At 41.6% G+C, this 19214-nt stretch overlaps 1 protein-coding gene across 2 annotated transcripts in view; it reads right to left on the bottom strand.

Moving 5' to 3' along the window:
• LOC139414984 (lysophosphatidylglycerol acyltransferase 1) overlaps positions 1–19214 on the bottom strand; it is a 75189-nt gene that overhangs the window by 48145 nt on the left and 7830 nt on the right. For both annotated transcript variants that reach the window (XM_071162670.1, XM_071162668.1), the window contains exon 3: positions 1113–1231. In XM_071162670.1, the coding sequence (XP_071018771.1) occupies positions 1113–1231 (119 nt within the window). The remainder of the gene's footprint in view (positions 1–1112; positions 1232–19214) is intronic.

Below are 19214 nucleotides of genomic sequence, written 5' to 3' on the forward strand. Positions count from 1 at the left end.
GAGTTATTAGCCCACTTATAGATTATTTGTAGTCAGCAATAGGGGAGTCATTGCTTCCTACAAGAGCACAACACTTGTACATTCCTAGGCATCTTTGAAAAGCGAGTCAGGCAAAGAGCTTTTTTTTGTCTTAAAGAGGCCGTGTTGTATTCTGAAACAAGCTTGAATATGCAAAGTAGTCAATAGGCAGAGGGTAGCATCATTTGTCTAATTCTCTGTAATAATATTATGGGAATAATAATGCATTTATTTTGTAAAGTGGTTTCTTGCATCAACATTTTCAGTCACCTCTTAGTGTGAAGGACAAGTGATTAAACGGGTTCATGTCAAGCCCTACATGTTTCTACCGAAAGTCTCCTGGAATGTACGCCTACATTGAACACCACACACAGGCTGCTACTGTATGCTGAATGATACAACAGTTATTTCCATGTTAAAATGTTAAGGGATTTATTTTCTCCATTGTTTTTGATGGTAGGCCATTTTGGTAGGCCTACATTATGATCAAATAGCCACAGTAGCCCTCTATGGCCACTGTTAAAAGAAATGGAAAATTACAAGTGGGTACAGCCTCAGTTCACAGTAAACAAGCGCTGGAAGTTGCACCGAATTTTCAATGTCCAGTTTTGCGCTCAGTAAACCTGACATTTTTCAGTGCAGGATTTAAAAATATTTCTTAAAGGGAAAGTTGGTCCCCAGACACACAATCATCCAACCACATTCCAGACATCCAAGTCAAGTGCCCCTAAGTGGGTTGAAAGAGTTCAATTCAAGACATTTTCTATAGAGAAATAGTCCTACCTCTTACATTTAAGGACATGTTTAACTGTCACTTCTAGATCTGTTAGTTTCATCCCTGAATTCACTTGAAGTGATTTGTAGTCTAGGACAGGGTTTCCCAAACTCAGTCCTGGGGGCCTGTTTAGATTTTGCCCTAGCACTACACAGCTGACTTAAATAACCAACTCATCATCAAGCTTTCATTATTTGAATCAGCTGTGTAGTGCTTGGGCAAAAGCACCCGGGGGGGGGGGGGGGGCACGAGGACAGAGTTTGGGAAACCCTGGTCTAGGAGGCTACATTTTAATGCCAACTATGGAGGTGTCCATTACCGTGCCCTTGTCCTGCAGGCACATCATGAGGGTGCACACGTCCCCTGTGGCTTGGTGGTTGACGATGACCATGGCTTCCTCTTCAGAAAGGGGCCTTACATCGTCGCCCCATTCCATCACTGGAGAAGACGCAACACAAATGAAGTTAGTGGACACATCACAGTGACTGCACTTCACATCACTTCAGAGGATTCATAGCTAGGCCTACATCCTATCAAACATCTAACAGCAAATCACAACTTGTAGACCTACATTTTTTATTTTACCCCCCTTTTTCTCCCCAATTTCGTGGTATCCAATTGTTAGTAATTACTATCATCACTACAACGATCATCGCTACAATTGTTAGTAATTACTCTCATCGCTACAACTCCCGTACAGGCTCGGGAGAGACAAAGGTCGAAAGCCATGCGTCCTCCGAAACACAACCCAACCAAGCCGCACTGCTTCTTAACACAGCGCGCATCCAACCCGGAAGCCAGCCACACCAATGTGTTGGAGGAAACACTGTGCACCTGGCGACCTCGGTTAGCGTGCACTGCGCCCAGCCCGTCACAGGAGTCGCTGGTGCACGATGAGACAAGGTTATCCCTACCGGCCAAACCCTCCCGAACAACGCTAGGCCAATTGTGCGTCGTCCCACGGACCTCCCGGTCGCGGCCGGCTGTGACAGAGCCTGGGCGCGAACCCAGAGTCTCTGGTGGCACAGCTAGCTCTGCGATGCAGTGCCCTAGACTACTGCGCCACACGGGAGGCCCGGGCCTACATTTTAGTACAAAATGGATCAGAGTTGTCTTCTCAAGCTGGGAAAAGACCAGTTCAAATTAGACTATGTGTCATCACATTATCCAAAAATAGCTTTTCCTTGTGAAAGGCCCATTGTCAGAGTGATATTCCCTATGTTGCGCTGAAAGAACACACAACCATAACACGACATTGGAAAGCAACTGAACACTAAAGAGGTACACTTGACATTTAGCAAATTCTATACTAATCTTGGAGAGAATGTTTTGCCATTAAGTCAATGCCTAAAAACACCACATCACTTTGGTTTCAAAATGGACATGGGCCAGTCTTTAGCATTGATGCTCATTAAAGTAGAACTTTCTTGGACTCCATTCTACTCTGGCTGATTTACATTGGCACACTATTCAAGAGATAGCGTGCTTAATGGAGTCTAACATGGTGGGTGACAACAATAGGCCTTCCACATAATAAACAAACAAGCTTCATTTGTTATTTAACTCAATTGGACAAGGGTGAGTATTAATAACAGTAGAGCGACCCCTCTGGAGACCTGGGGGAGACTTTTAGGGTATCGCTAAAGAGCTAAAGCCACAGAGTTGGACAAATCAATGGAAGATTGTGAGTGAATCCCCATGGTTCTGGGAGGCTCTTGCTGACTGAGGGCCTGTGTAATGCTAATGCTAGCGAGCCCAGGGGTGCCTAGCTAGAATGTACTGTTCTGTGGGAAGGCTAAGTTGGTGGAGCGTGCCGAGTTACATTTTCAAGGGATCAATGGCCATATGAGTCCCAAGAAGTGGACTAGAACAGAATATGGCTTAGCTATAGCATGCAAGACCAAAAAACATTTTAAATTATAATAAACCACTCACTGGTAGCTGGGTTAGCATTGTAGAGCAAATGTGAATAGAAAACATAAATATACACTTTTGATTGCCCACACAACGTGGAAATTTGCCTTCATGGCGTCATTGCCATCAAACAGTATAAAACACTGATGGCATAATAAACATGACGTCTGTAAGAGTCATTGAGATTGTCCCTTTTAGTCTTCACGATGACAAGACAGAAAATGTTTGGCCAACGGTAAGATCTCTTTAGGCCGTTGCTAGGCGATATGATATCTGATCTATATGCAGCAGCCCTGAGGAAACCTTTCATCGAGTGTTCCATTCTCGCATCATAATGATGAATACCCACTGAAAACATTATTAACGGTCAAGTTAGCACAGTCCTACGATTATATGCTTGAGTTACCCTGTTGAAAAGGGGCACAAGTGATCGCTCACTCCTGAAACGAATTGTAGGATATGGTGTTTATTAAGTGTCAAATCAATAGATTCTTGGCAGATTTCCAATTGCAATATTAACATGAAGACAACAGCTACACAGACATATGAAATCCAACCCTACTACTGTTTAAATAGCATTATGTACAGCCTAGGCTAACCATAACAGTATCACCAAAAAGACAAAGAAAAGATGAGTTGTGAGTCCTGTACATTTGGCAGCACACTCAACAAAGTGTACAGGACCTGGTCGCAGGCTGGTTTCATGGTAGGAATAATGACAAGCAAAATAGAAGCAACTCTTTGTCACCACCATCAAATTCTACTCAGCATATGGGCTGCTTGGTAGTCGTTACACAGAAAACTAAGCTAGCCCATCGATCACAATTCATGCCAAATTCAGGCGAACATGCTTCGTCCATGCCTCATCCCATTCAGATACCATGTTGACTTGGATTGCAAAAACAATTACAGTAATCTTAAATGAACTGACTGAGAAATGGGAATGATCTGACACATTGACAAGTTGAAAGTGTGGGAGTGCCATTCAAAGAAAACATGTTCGGCTTGCTACTTTGTCAAGCCTGGTGAATTTCAATGATACAAAGTGCTCAGCCGAGACAAAGGCCTCGTTCAACACGGCTTCTGTGGAGATGTTTCACTCCTCATTGATTGTCTCAATCAAGAGGGTTTTGTTGGGGGGGAATTAGCCCTTTGAGTGCCCATAACACAGCAAGGTCAGGACCCATTCCCTGAAGAGGGGCAAGGATGCATCAGAAAAGGAGCCTGATGGAAAGAGAAAGGCCCGATTAGAAACCATTGTTATTCACCAGAGATTTGGGGCTCTCAAGTGGTAGTGATTCACAATGTCAAACAGTGCTCAAATGACATTGCCAGGTTTTCCAAATGATGGAGCTAAGACAGAGTCTCTCACATGACTTTAGACCCATCTCCACAAAAAGAAACAGAATGTAACATTTAGGGAGCATCACATCTCAGATATCAAATGAAAAAACGTAAGTGTAAAAGTGTCACTGTGGCTTCTGTGCTGGTAGTTAGGCCTATTTACATGTCAGGCTACTGCTTGCCTTTCCGTTTGTCATTTTCATATTCAAATACACATACAACTGTTCCATTGTGCATATAACTGAGCATGTGACATTACAGTGGGAAATTCACTTCTTGGTCCAACAGCCACTGTTGCAGGTAGACAAAAATAATAATATACCAGCCACTTAAATATTATTACCCTAGAAATTACAAATAACAGATGAGCATGCTTTGTAATGTTTCTAAAACAAGAAATATATTACGAGTAATAAGAATAAGTAAATGTGGTATATAATTCAATTCAATACAAATTACATGACCGGAGTATTTTAAACAATGTATCTTAATGTAATTTAGATACAATAGATGTAAAGCAGATGAACAGTTCTACAAATGAACATCAAGAATCAGCAAAGCGTCTGCCCTGCCACAAAATGCTGATTGATACAGCTTAGGCTAGTTATAATTAAAGTTCAGGGCGCTATGCTGAAAGTTTTTACTAGGAGTACATAAGTTGAAATTTAGGAGCACAATGACTGTGTTAATGATCAGAAATAACTCAAAGTTAATGAATGAAAGACTTTTGGATTGTTCCACGCTAAATCAAGCACAATGTAGCCCCAAATATTTGAGTCATTAGTAGGGATAAAAATGTTCTGCTACCCCTTTAAGGTGTGGACCGTTACCAGCTAACGGGGCACTCCATGTCTGTCAGATACGACAATCTCCATGTCTCTTCAATAGCAGCAGACAATTGCAGAAAACTTAAACTAATATTTAAAAACAACAGTGTGTAAACAAAACAATGTAACTGGCCAAGAAACACAGGGACTAAGTCACACTTTAGTAGCGTTTCGGGTTAAACAGACCCAACTTCTAAATTTGTGTTTTGGATCAAATTAAAAAAATATATATATATAACAATCACAAATGCTCTGTGACCACCTGCCAATGTCGCTGGTGAAATAGACATTTTGGCCAATGCCAAAAATCTACCGGCATTTGGCGGGTGTTAATTACCCATCCTGTGTGACATCTTCAACATCTTTTGTCAATATCAAAATCAGCCCGATATCAGCTCAATAGCAGTCAGGTTTATCTAGTCTACTTATCATGCAAACAAAAAAAAATTCAATGAGTATAGGAGGGAAAAGCAACTTATTTGCCAGCCTCGATTCATTCCCACCTCAGGAAAGACATCCTAATCCCCATTAGAATAGAAATCGAGGGCAAGCAGTATGACACAATGACAGGGCCCCTTCACTCTTGGGGGCCCCAAGTCCCCCAGAAGAGTTGATGAAGGTCACGTAGCCATGCCTCCATCATTGAACAGCTGGCAGCCTAGTGGTTAGAGCGTTGGACTAGTAACAGAAAGGTTGCAAGATCGAATCCTCGAGCTGACAATGTAAAAAATATGTCCTTCTGCCCCTGAACAAGGCAGTTAACCCACTGTTCCTATGCAGTCATTGAAAATAAGAATTTGTTCTTAACTGACTTGCCTAGTTAAATAAAAGTAAATAAAAATCGAGTGCTGATGTCCTCCATTGTGTGGAGTAAGAGGAATAGGTGATATTTGAGAGACAGATCTACAACAGGGCTTTCATGGATCATTCATTAGGGAAATTGTCTGAGAAACAGCATGATAGTTGAGTTAAAAGGAACATTTTTATTCCGTTAACGGGGGTCACTGACCCCGTCACACCCCCCTTTCCTCTAGCTCTCTCAGGGAGAGTGGTGATTTCGCAAGACACTCAACCCTCCTCTCCAGTATATTAACATGTGCGCATGCTCATCTTCTCTCAGTGAGGCTACAGAAGGCAGAAGAGGCATCATTATACAATTTCCTGTGACTCACTTCCTGTGTCAGGGTATTTAGAAGTATGCAGTCAGTATCACTTAAAAATAGAAATAGCCCATGACGGAAAAAAATATTGGAAAATCAAATGACTGCTTTGACTTCAATACAAATGCTCTTTCGCTCACGCATTAAAAATAAATTAATGTAATTGCTTGATGCCTTTACCCCCAAGGTGATCATTTTTCAATAGTTTGTATGAATTAACATGGTGGCTATCAGACAGAATTTTTGCAAAGTAGAGCGGGTCAATGTTCATAGTTACAGGACAGGACAATGCAGCCAATTCTTGGGTTGAATAAATAGGACTAGAGACCAAAATCAGGTCAGGATCACCACGTCCTGCTACAGATTAAATACGGCCAATTGTCACCAGCCCAGGAATGCCCATGCACAGTTCATGTAAAATCCAAGTTTCTAAACAAATGGGTTTTAATTTCAGCCTAATACAGGCTACTAGAGCTTGCTTGTTTACAACATTACAATTCATCTATTGGGACAATAATAAATGGCTGACAACAGGTCAGATTTGTCAAATGAATATGCAAAAATAAAAAGCGGCATGGCCACACTACGTTCAACGGGGAAACTTCCACGATACTACGGAACAACCAATGTGACCAAAGAACAGAAAGTCAACATTTCTGATCATGAGTCAGTCTCAAGGCACATAGTATATGATCTTCCAGCATTCTATGCTAGCGGAATAAAAAATTAAAAAAAGAACAAAAAAAAGAACTATGATCACTGCCACCGTTCTGATAATACTATATATTTTTCCACTGGACCAGCCAGTGGCAACATAATCCCCTCCTGCCGGCCTACCGGGGTACCCGTCTCGGCCTACTGGGGCAGGGGTTCCCTAACTTTCTCACTCAGGCCATCCTTCCAGCAATGGGGAACATCCTGCGCCATGTGTATTTCTATGGGCACAAAAACTGTGCATTCTACTATCACAACTTTCAAGAATAAGTTGAAAGCTGGACAGAGTCACAACCCCCCCCCCCCCAAAAAGGGAGCACGCCACAGTTTGGGAACCACTGTACTAGAGCACCTGTCTCAGCCTGACGATGTGTGTGACATTCTGGGGAGACTGCAGCTGTGCCTTAGTGGAGTGAGGTGATGGGGTGCAGCTGTGCCTCAGTGGAGTGAGGTGACGGGGTGCAGATATGCAGATATTTTTGCAGGAATCTCCTTACAATTTTCGGCAAAATCATTCGCATCTCCGCCGGCCTGGGCAGCTTGAGCTTTTGCTATAAAAAAAATAATGAACCCTTCACGAATTTGCATGTGCCTTAGTGGGGTGGTGTGACAGGGAGTGCTTAGTGGGGTGGTGTGACAGGGAGTGCTTAGTGGGGTGGTGTGACAGGGAGTACTTAGTGGGGTGGTGTGACAGGGAGTGTTTAGTGGGGTGGGGTGACAGGGAGTGTTTAGTGGGGTGGGGTGACAGGGAGTGTTTAGTGGGGTGGGGTGACAGGGAGTGCTTAGTGGGGTGGGGTGACAGGGAGTGTTTAGTGGGGTGGGGTGACAGGGAGTGTTTAGTTGGGTGGGGTGACAGGGAGTGTTTAGTGGGGTGGGGTGACAGGGTGCAGAGGAAGTCATATGACAGGTCGTATTTCCACCTTGTTTTTTTTTAAGGTAAAAATATACATGTAATTTTAAACAAGGTTACTTTTAATAGCGACTAGCATCTGTCATATAATCTGAGCCTTGAGAAAAGTTGTCTTCAGGCCTGGAGGGAAGGCAAAGTCATTCCGCTACCAAAGAGTGGTAAAGTGGCCTTTACTGGTTCTAACAGCAAGCCTATCAGCTTGGGTTAGGGTTAGCAAACTGTTGGAAAAAATTGTGTTAGACCAAATACAATACTATTTATACATAAACAAACTTACAGACTTTTAGCATGCTTATAGAGAAGGACACTTAACATGTACTGCACTGACACAAATGACTGATGATTGGTTAAAATACATTTAGAATAATACGATTGTGGGAGCTGTACTGTTAGATTTCAGTGCGAAAACGTGTTAAGGCTTTTCAACTTCTGCCATATTGTGGCTTCAGAGCTATCTAATAGAACTCAAAGGATTTTCTTGAATATAAGCTTCTTGTCAAACATGTTAAATGTGGCGTGCTGCAGAGCAGCTCTCTCGGCCCTCTTCTCTTTTCTATTTTTACTATTGACCTGCCATTGGCATTAAACAAAGCATGTGTCCCAATGTATGGTGATGATTCAACCATATATGCATCAGCAACAGAGCTAATGAAGTCATTGAACCCTTTAAAGAATGCAGTCTGTTTTGGAATGGGTGGCCAGTAATAAACAGGTCCAGATCATCTAAACCTGGTAATGAATGTTGTGGCTGTTAAACAAGGTGAGACTAAACTACTTGGTGTTACCTTAGATTGTAAACTGTCATGGTCAAAACATATTAATTCAATGGTTGTAAAGAAGGGGAGAGGTCTGTCCGTAATAAAGAGATGCACACTCCAAAAAGCAAGTACTGCATGCTCTAGTTTAGTCTCATCTTGATTATTGCCCAGTTGTGTGGTCGAGTGCTGCAAGGACAGACCTAGTTAAGTTGCAGCTGGACCAATCAAAGGGCTAATATAAATACGATGCATGCCATTCTCTCGGCTATGAATAGAGACCGACTGCATCACTTATTTTTAGAAAAGTGTAGAAAATTCCAAATGGTTTGCATTCAACTTACGCAAAGCTCTGACACACACTTACCGCACCAGACATGCCACCAGGGGTCTTTTCACAGTTCCCAAAACAACAAATTCAAGAAACCGTACAGTATTATATAGAGCTCTTATTGCATTGAACTCCCATTTCATATTGCTCAAATGAACAGCAAACCTGGTTAAAAAAAAAAAAAAAAAAAAAAAACTCACGACAACACATCTCCCCTATTTGACCTACATAGTTTGTGTGTATGTATTGATATGTAGGCTACGTGTAACATTTTTAAATTGATGTAGTTCTGTCCCTGAGCGGTTGTCTATTAATGGTCTGTATTATGTGTTTCATGTTGTGTGGACCCGAGGAAGATCCTAATATAGAGCATTTCTCCTTCGCCAAGATAATCCATCCACCTAACAACTGTGACATATAAAGAAGCTGATTAAACAGCATGATCATTACACAGGTGCACAATGTGCTGGGGACAACAAAAGGCCACTAAAATGTGCAGTTTTGTCACAACACCATGCCACAAATGTCTCAAGTTGAGGGAGCGTGCAATTGGCATGCAAAATGCAGGAACGTCAACCAGAGTGGTTGCCAGAGAATCTAATGTTAGTTTCTCTACCATCAGCCGCCTCCGTCACTTTAGAGAATTTGGCAGTATGTCCACCGGTTTCACAACGGCAGACCACGTGAATGGCGTCGTGTGGTCGAGCGGCTTGCTGATGTCAACGTTGTGAACAGAGTGCCCCATGGTGGTGGGGTTATGGTATGGGCAGGCATAAGCTACGGACAACGAACACAATTGGATTTATCTATGGCAGTTTGGATGCAGAGACAGCGTGACGAGATCCTGAGGGCCACTGCCGCAAGCAACTCATGTTTCAACATAATGCATGTCGCATGGATCTGTCCACAATTTCTGAAAGATGAAAAAAAATCTGTTCGTCAGCGGCCTGCATACTCAGACATGTTACCCATTGAGTATGTTTGGGATTCTCTGGATCAAAGTGCACAACAGTGTGTTCCAGGTCCAGCCAATATTCAGCAACTTCGCACAGCCATTTAAGAGTTGGAACACACTCCACAGGCCTCAATCAACAGCCTGATCAGCTCTATGCAAAGGAGATGACGTTCTGTTGCATGAGGGAAATGGTGGTCACAACAGATACGGAATGGTTTTCTGATCCACAACCTTAACTATGATAAGCAACAGATGCATATCTGTATTGCCAGTCATGGGAAATCCATAGATTAGGGCCTAATTTATATATTTAACATTGACTGATTTCCTTATACGAACTGTAAGGCAGTAAAATGTTAGAAATGTTGCGTTTATATTTTAATTCAGTATAATTGTTTTGATTACTCAGGTGCACTTGATCTGAAATTAGGTTTTGGTTAAAGAACTGAACATTAAGAATCAAAAATATGCAAAAGTAGAGAAAATTAGAGGGGCAAATATTTTCACTGCACTGTATTTCAAGTTTAGCCAACTTGGATCTACAGTGCATTCAGAAAGTATTTAGTCACCTTGACTCTATCCACATTGTTACGTTACAGCCTTATTCTAAAATGTGTTAAAACATTTCCCCCCCTCATCAATCTACATAATACATTGCAAATGTATTATAAAAAAAACTTGTCATATTTACATAAGTATTCAGACAATTTACTCAGTACTTTGTTGAAGCATCTTTGGCAGCGATTACAGCCCCAAGTCTTCTTGGTTATGACGCTACAATCTTGGCACACCTGTATTTGGGGAGTTCATCCTATTATTTTCTGCAGATCCTCTCAAACTCTGTCAGATTGCAGTGACACTCCCCATACACAGCTATTTTCAGGTCTCTGGAGATGTTTGATAGGTTCAAGTCCGGCCTCTGGCTGGGCCACTCCAAAACATGCAGAGACTTAGTTGTGTACTTAGGGTCACTGTCCTGTTGGAAGGTGAACCTTCGCCACAGTCAGATAACCTGCTCCAGAGTGCTCAGGACTTCATCAATGATCTCTGTACTCTGTTCATCTTTCCCTCTATCCTCTATCCTGACTAGTCTCTCAGTCCCTGCCACTGAAAAACAACCCCACAGCATGATGCTGCAACTGTTTGGCATTCAGGCCAAATAGTTCAATCTTGGTTATATCAGACCAGAGGATCTTGTTTCTCATGGTCATGGTCAGAGCCTTGGTCAAAGCCTCCCACCCGGGAGGCCCCAATATGCGCACTCAACTATATAAACCGGTGTGTGCCTTTCCAAATCATGACCAAATCAATTGAATTTAACACAGGTGGACTCCAATCAAGTTGTAGAAACATCAAGGATGATAAATGGAAACAGGATGCACCTGAGCTCAATTGAGTCAAATAGCCTAGGGTCTGAATACTTATGTAAATAAGGTGTTTATCTTAAATACATTTGCAAAAATGCTGTGGCATTGTGTAGATTGATGATGATTTTTTAAAATTGAAATTCATTGCACTGTATTTTCTAGCTAACAAGGAGAACAGTTGAATTGTTATAAACACACCCTTCTGTCCATCTCCAACTGTTTAAACAGCATGCTAGCCTGTCCATTAATGAAAATAGCAAGTTGAACCTCTTTTCAGAAAAGAAGAAGTGATCTCATCTTTGACAGGGAAAACCTGCCCTAGAGCTATCATACATAGCTACTGGATCTCCGCCCAGTCAGTGCTGAGCAAATAAACCCTCCTCTTGCCTCATCTCTCCCATTAATGGAGTTCCTGTTTTTAACAGAGTTAGCTGATTGAGTGAGGGAGGAGAAGAGCATAAACTGTGGTTTTGGAGTTTATTTGGTTTCCTAGGAACGCCGAGACTCCCATGAAGATAAAAACAAACCCTCCTCCACAGTGAGTCAGGAAGTCTTTACTCCCAAAATGCAACTCCCAATCTGCTCCAAACTCTTGCAGATCCAATGCTTGAAACCAACCCATTTAGACTTTTATTGGAGAAAATGGAATATCAGCTTTCACTGAGAATGCAGATGGACTTAGCCTCATAATTAAGTCCAACATTTAAGCAAAGACCTAGATACAATGTCATTGTAATGAATCATTTTATGTGGCATAATTCATCTTTAACTGTTGGGCTTTAAAAGATGACACAATCTGAAAGATTTCCTGCTTTTCAAATGGTTTCTGAAGCTAGGTGTCCAGCCAATTGGCAGATTTACCATTCGAATATTATATAACCCGCATAAAGAAAATATTTTCCCACCAGTGTTGTTTCCACAGATAAAAATCACTGCTTGATGACAACGCACAGTGCACTCTTTCATATTAAATTTTCAAGTACCAAAAAAAAAAATGCTTTGCACACTCTTGGCATTCCCTCAACAAGCTTATTGAAAAATGCTCCAACAATCTTGGAGTTCCCACATATGCTGAGCAATTGTTGGCTGCTTTTCCATTAATCTGCGGTCCAACTTAGCACAAACAATATCAATTGGGTTGAGGTCAGGTGATTGTGGAGGCCAGGTCATCCGATGCAGCACTCCAGCAGTCTCCTTATTGGTCAAATAGCCCTTACACAGCCTGGAGGTGTGTTTTGGGTCACTATCCTGTTGAAAAACAAATGACAGTGGGACTAAGTGCAAACCAAGTGGGATGGCATATCGCTGCAGAATGCGGTGGTAGCCATGCTGGTTATGTGCGCCTTGAAATCTAAATAAATCACAGACAGTGTCACCAGCAAAGCACCGCCCACACATCACACCTCCTCCATGCTTCACGGTGGGAACCACACATGCAGAGATCATCTGTTCACCTACTCTGCGTCTCACAAAGACACAGTGGTTGGAACCAAAAATCACAAATTTGGACTCGTCAGACCAAACGACAGATTTCCACCAGTCTAATGTCCATTGCTTGTGTTTCTTGTCCCAAGCAAGTCCGTTGTTTTTATTGGTGTCGTTTAGTAGTGGTTTCTTTGCAGCAATTTGGCCATGAAGGCCTGATTCACACAGTCTCCCCTGAACAGTTGATGTTGAGATGTGTCTGTTACTTGAACTCTGTGAATAATTTATTTGGGCTACAATCTGAGGTGCAGTTAACTCTAATGAACTTACCCTCTGCAGCAGAGGTAACTCCGGGTCTTCCTTTCCTGTGGCGGTCCTCATGAGAGCCAGTTTCATCATAGCGCTTGATGGTTTTTGCGACTGCACTTTCAAAGTGCTTGACATTTTCCGGATTGCCTGACCTTCATGTCTTAAAGTAATGGTCTGTCATTTCTTAGCCCTATTTTGTAAAAGACCCAAGTCCTTACTACGGCAGGAACAGACCAAATAAGCTATCTTCTGTATGCCACCCCTTTGTCGCAACACAACTGATTGGCGCAAACGCATTAAGGAAAGAAATTCCACAAATGTACTTAACAAGGCACACCTGTTAATTGAAATGCATTCCAGGTGGCTACCTCATGAAGCTGGTTGAGAGAATGCCAAGTGTGCGCAAAAGTGTAATCAAGACCAAGGGTGGCTACTTTGAAGAATCTCAAATATAATTATATTTTTTTGGTTACTACATGATTCCATGTGTTATTTCATAGTTTTGATGTCTTCACTACTATTCTACAATGTAGAAAATAGTGAAAATATAAAACGCCTGGAATGAGTAGGTGTTTGAACTTTAGACTGGTACTGTAACATACATAAGTATTCAGAACCTTTGCTATGAGACTAGAAATTGAGCTCAGGTGCATCCTGTTTCTACGATCATCCTTGAGATGCATCTACAACTTGGAGTCCACGTGTAGTAAATTCAACTGATCAGACATGATTTGAAAAATACACACCTGTCTATATAAGTTCCCACAGTTGACAGTACATGTCAGAGCAAAAACCAAGCCATAAGGACGAAGGAATTGTCCCATAGAGCTTCGATACAGGATTGTGTAGAGGCACAGATCTGGGGAAGGGTACCAAAACATTTCCGCAGAATTGAAGTCTGAGAACACAGTGGCCTCTATCAATCTTAAATGGAAGAAGTTTGGAACCACCAAGACTATTCCTAGAACTGGCTGCCCGGCCAAACTGAGCAATCGGGGGAGAAGGGCCTTGGTCAGGGAGGAAAACCAAGAACCTAATGGTCACTAACAGAGCTCCAGAGTTCCTTTGTGTAGATGAACCTTAAAGAAGTACAACCATCTCTGCAGCCCTCCACCAATCAGGCCTTTATGGAGTGGCCAGACGGATGCCACTCCTCAGTAAAAAAAGGCACACGACAGCCCACTTGGAGTTTGCCAAAAGGCACCTAAAGGACTCTCCGACCATGGGAAACTAGATTCCCTGTTCTGATGAAACCAAGATTGAACTCTTTGGCCTGAAGGCCAAGCGTCACGTCTGGAGGAAACCTGGCACCATCTCTACAGTGAAGCATGGTGGTGGCAGCATCATTCTGTGGGGATGTTCTTCAGCGGTAGGGACTGGGAGACTAGTAAGGATCGAGAGAAAGATTAACAGAGAAAAGTACAGAGAGGTCCTTGATGAAAACCTGCTCCAAAGCGCTCAGGACCTCAGACTGGGGCGAAGGTTCACCTTCCAACACGACAACAACCCAAAGAGCACAGCAAAGACAATGCAGGAGTGGCTTCGGGAGAAGTCTCTAAATGTCCTTGAGCAGCCCAGCCAGAGCCCAGACTTGAACCCGATCAAACATATCTGGAGAGACCAGAAAATAGCTGTGCAGCGTTGCTCCCCATTCAACCTGACAGAGCTTCAGAGGATCTGCAGAGAAGAAAATGGGAGAAATGCAACAAAACCAGGTGTGCCAAGCTTGTAGCGCCATACCCAATAAGACTCGAAGCTGTAGTCATCGCAGCCAACGGTGCTTCAACAAAGTACTGAGTAAAGGGTCTGAATACTTGTGTAAATGTGATACATTCTTTAAAATAAATTAGCACAAAAACTGTTTTTGCTTTGTCATTATGGGGTATTGTGTGTAGATTGATGAGGAAAACAAACAATTGATTCAATTTTAGAATAAAGGTGTAACGTAACAATTTGGTGGGTGTTTATATTTATCCTGTTTCACACGTACAAGTGTGATCATTTTTTATTTTGTTTTGCATATCCCAACTCCCCCACCGAAACACCCTCGGACGGTGGGACCATGACCAGGGTCAGCCATGATCAGTCGCTAGCCTGGAGCAATTAGGGTTAAATGACACAGATTATTATATATATTTTACATTGTCGGTTTGGATATTCTAACAGTCAACATTTTGGTTACTGGCTCAACGCAATAACTGCTAGGCAACCTGCCACATTTCCGCAGCCCTCAGTGGCAGTGCTGTTGGGCTGAAATACAAACTCAGTATTGTGGTTTTCAGTGTCAGCATTGAAGCTTTCTCAACAGTCTAAGAATGCCGACCATAATGGAGAGAAGAGGGAGGAGGATGACAAGTTGGATGGCTGATGGGAATACCACCAGTGTGATATATACAGTGCCGTCAGGAAGTATTTATACAGACTTATTTCACAACCAGAATTTAAAATGTATTAAATTGTTTTCTCCCCCCCACCCAGCTACACGCAATACCCCATAATGACAACGTTATTGTGGAACATTTGCCTATTATTATTTTTTAAATTCTTCCAGCTCTGTCAAATTGATTGTTGATCATTGCCAGACAACCATTTTCAGGTCTGGCCATGGATTCAAGTAGATTTAAGTCCAAACGGTAGCTCGGCCACTCAGGAACATACCCCGATTTCTTGGTAAGCAACTCCAGTGTAGATTTGGCATTTTGTTTTAAGTTATAGTCCTGCTTTAAGGTGAATTCATCTCCCAGTGTCTGGGATTTTGCAGGTGCTTAGCTCAAAATCGGTTTCATTTTTATCCTTTAAAACTCCCCGGTCCTTAACGATTACAAGCACACCCATAACATGATGCAGCCACCACTATACTTGAAAATATGGAGAGTGGTACTCAGTAATGAGTTGTATCGATTTGCCACAAACATAACACTTCATATTCTGGACAAAAAGTTTAATTACTTACATTTTTTGCAGTATTACTTTAGTGAGTCATACTGTATCTTTGTAGTGACTGGATGTATTGAGACACCATCCAAAGTATAATTAATTACTTCACCATGCTCAAAGGGATATTCAATGTCTGCTTTTTATTTTTACCCCTAGGTGCCCTTCTTTGCAAGGCATTGGAAGAACTCCCTGGTCTTTGTGGTTGAACCTGTGTTTGAAATTCACTGCTCGATTGAGGGACCTTACAGATAAAGTTTTGTGTAGGGAAAAACACCTTGTGGATTGATTATAAAAAACGTTTGCCATGTTTCTGTCGATATTATGGATCTAATTTGGAATATTTTTCGGCGTTGTCGTGACCGCAGTTTCCGGTGGATTTCTCAATCAAACGTGAAGTACAAACAGAAGTATTTCGGCTATAATAATAATAATAATCTTTATGGGACAAAATGAACATTTTCTGTCTAGCTGGGAGTTTCGTGAGTGAAAACATCCAAAGCTCAAAGGTAAACGATTTAATTTGATTGCTTTTCTGATTTGTGACCAAGTTGCCTGCTGCTAGCTAGGAATAATGCCATGTTAGGCTATCGATAAACTTACACAAATGCTTGTCTTGCTTTGGCTGTAAAGCATAATTTCAAAATCTGAGATGACAGGGTAATTAACAAAAGGCTAAGTTGTTTTTCAATATATTTCACTTGTGATTTCATGAATATGAATATTTTCTAGTAATATTTTTTGTCCGTTGCGTTATGCTAATTAGTGTCAGTTGATGACAATTCTCCCGGATCCGGGAGAGGGAGTTCCAAGTTAACTCAAGACATTTCATTGGTTATTTTTAAATTAGTAAAAATAAATTCCACTGACATTACAGTGACAAACTCAATTTAATCCATTTTAAATTTCAGCCTGTAAGACCATTTTTAAAAAGTCAAGGGGTGTGAATACTTTGAAGGCACTGTAGGCTATTGAACATTTATTGTGGTTGGGAGAGTGGTAAAAATATACAGGTCCAGATCTTAGACACACTGCACCACAACGTATAATTTCAAAATTATATATAAAATTGCTACCGCCCTCACTTTTCTCCCAAACAGTACTTTCCCGAAATTCTCCTTTAACCAGGCGTAGATAAGTGACAGTAATTATGTTGACAAGGACTTGAGTGGCTGCAGCAATGAGTCACGCAAGATACTACGACTCATGGCAGCTTTAGCAGTCACTTACCTGTTCCTTAAAGTAACAGACCTGTAAGTAACTACTGACCTTGTGTAAACATTTGTCATATGTGGAGGATGGGGCATGAAGAAGTCAGGAAAACCCCCGTTGTGCATAGGCAGTCCGGTCAGACTCCAAAAAGGACAAGGTACTATCCCAGCAGTTCAGCAAGCTCTTAGCTTACCTGCCTTGGTACAGGGGTAACCTCATCTGCAATATGCTCATCAAGGTCCCATTACACAAGTTGCAAAAACAAGCCCAGGTGTTCTAGAAGCAGACGCCTATGTATTATTTATCTGCAGGCCATGTTCATTACTTTGTAAAGATTTTGCTCCCAGAGAGCAACGTGGCTCCCAGACACCCAATTGAAAGGAGGGAACGAGTAAAGAGTAGAGGTCGACCGATTATGATTAACACGATACGATTATTGGAGGACAAAAAAAAGCCGATACCGATTAAATCGGACGATTTTTTACATGTATTTGTAATAATGACAATTACAGCAATACTGAATGAACACTTATTTTAACTTAATATAATACATAAATAAAATCAATTTAGCCTCAAATAAATAATGAAACATGTTCAATTTGTTTTAAATAATGCAAAAACAAAGTGTTGGAGAAGAAAGTAAAAGTACAATATGTACCATGTAAGAAAGCTAACTTAAGTTCCTTGCTCAGAACATGAGAAAATATGAAAGCTGGTGGTACCTTTTAACACGAGTCTTCAATATTCCCAGGTAAGAAGTTTTAGGTTGTAGTTATTATAGAAATATTTATCTCTATACCATTTGTATTTCATTAACCTTTGACTATTGGATGTTCTTATAGGCACTTTAGTATTGCCAGTATAACAGTATAGCTTCAGTCCCTCTCCTCGCCCCTTCCTGGGCTCGAACCAGGAACACAACAACAGCCACCCTCGAAGCAGCGTTACCCATGCAGAGCAAGGGGAATAACTACTCCAAGTCTCTGAGCGAGTGACGTTTGAAACGCTATTAGAGCGCACCCCGCTAACTAGCTAGCCATTTCACATCGGTTACACCAGCCTAATCTCGGGGGTTGATAGGCTTGAAGTCATAAACAGCAGAGCTGCTGGCAAAACGCACAAAAGTGCTGTTTGAATGAATGCTTATGAGCCTGCGGGTGCCTACCATCGCTCAGTCAGACTGCTCTATCAAATCATAGACTTAATTATAACATAACACACAGAAATGCGAGCCTTAGGTCATTAATATGGTCGAATCCGGAAACTATCATCTCGAAAACAAGACGTTTATTTTCAGTGAAATAAGGAACCGTTACGTATTTTATCTAACGGGTGGCATCCATAAGTCTAAATATTCCTGTTACATTGCACAACCTTCAATGTTATGTCATAATTCCGTAAAATTCTGGCAAATTAGTTTGCAATGAGCCAGGCGGCCCAAACTGTTGAATATACCGACTCTGCGTGCAATGAACACAAGAGAAGTGACAATTTCGCCTGGTTAATATTGCCTGCTAACCTGGATTTAATTTTCACTAAATATGCAGATTTAAAAATATATACTTCTGTGTATTGATTTTAAGAAAGGCATTGGTGTTTATGGTTAGGTACACATTGGAGCAACGACAGTACTTTTTCGCGAATGCGCACTGCATCGATTATATGCAACGCAGGACACGCTAGATAAAGTAGTAATATCTTCAACCATGTGTAGTTCTAACTAGTGATTATGATTGATTAAGTTTAATGCTAGCTAGCAACTTACCGTGGCTTCTTACTGCATTCGCGTAACAGGCGGGCTCCTCGTGAGGCAGGTGGTTAGAGCGTTGGATTAGTTAACCGCAAGGTTGCAAGATTGAATCACAGAGCTGACAAGGTAAAAATCTGTCGTTCTGCCCCTGAACAAGGCAGTTAACCTTGTGTAGGGGGCAGTATTTTTGTTTTGGGCTAAAGAAACGTACCCATTTGAAAACGGACTATTTCTCAGCCCCAGGAACTAGAATATGCATATAACTGTCAGATTAGGATAGAAAACACTAAAGTTTCCAAAACTGTAAAAATATTGTCTGAGTATAACAGAACTGATATTGCTGGCGAAAGCCTGAGGAAAATCCAATCAGGAAGTGCCTCTTATTTTGAAACCTCTTTGTTCCTATGCATGCCTATCCTCAATTTAAAAGGGATATCAACCAGATTCCTTTTTCAATGGCTTCCCTAAGGTGTCAGTCTTGACAGTTTCAGGCTTTTATTTTGAAAAATGAGCG

The sequence above is a fragment of the Oncorhynchus clarkii genome, chromosome 8 (genome assembly GCF_045791955.1).
Source record: "Oncorhynchus clarkii lewisi isolate Uvic-CL-2024 chromosome 8, UVic_Ocla_1.0, whole genome shotgun sequence".
Taxonomy (NCBI): Eukaryota; Metazoa; Chordata; class Actinopteri; order Salmoniformes; family Salmonidae; genus Oncorhynchus; species Oncorhynchus clarkii.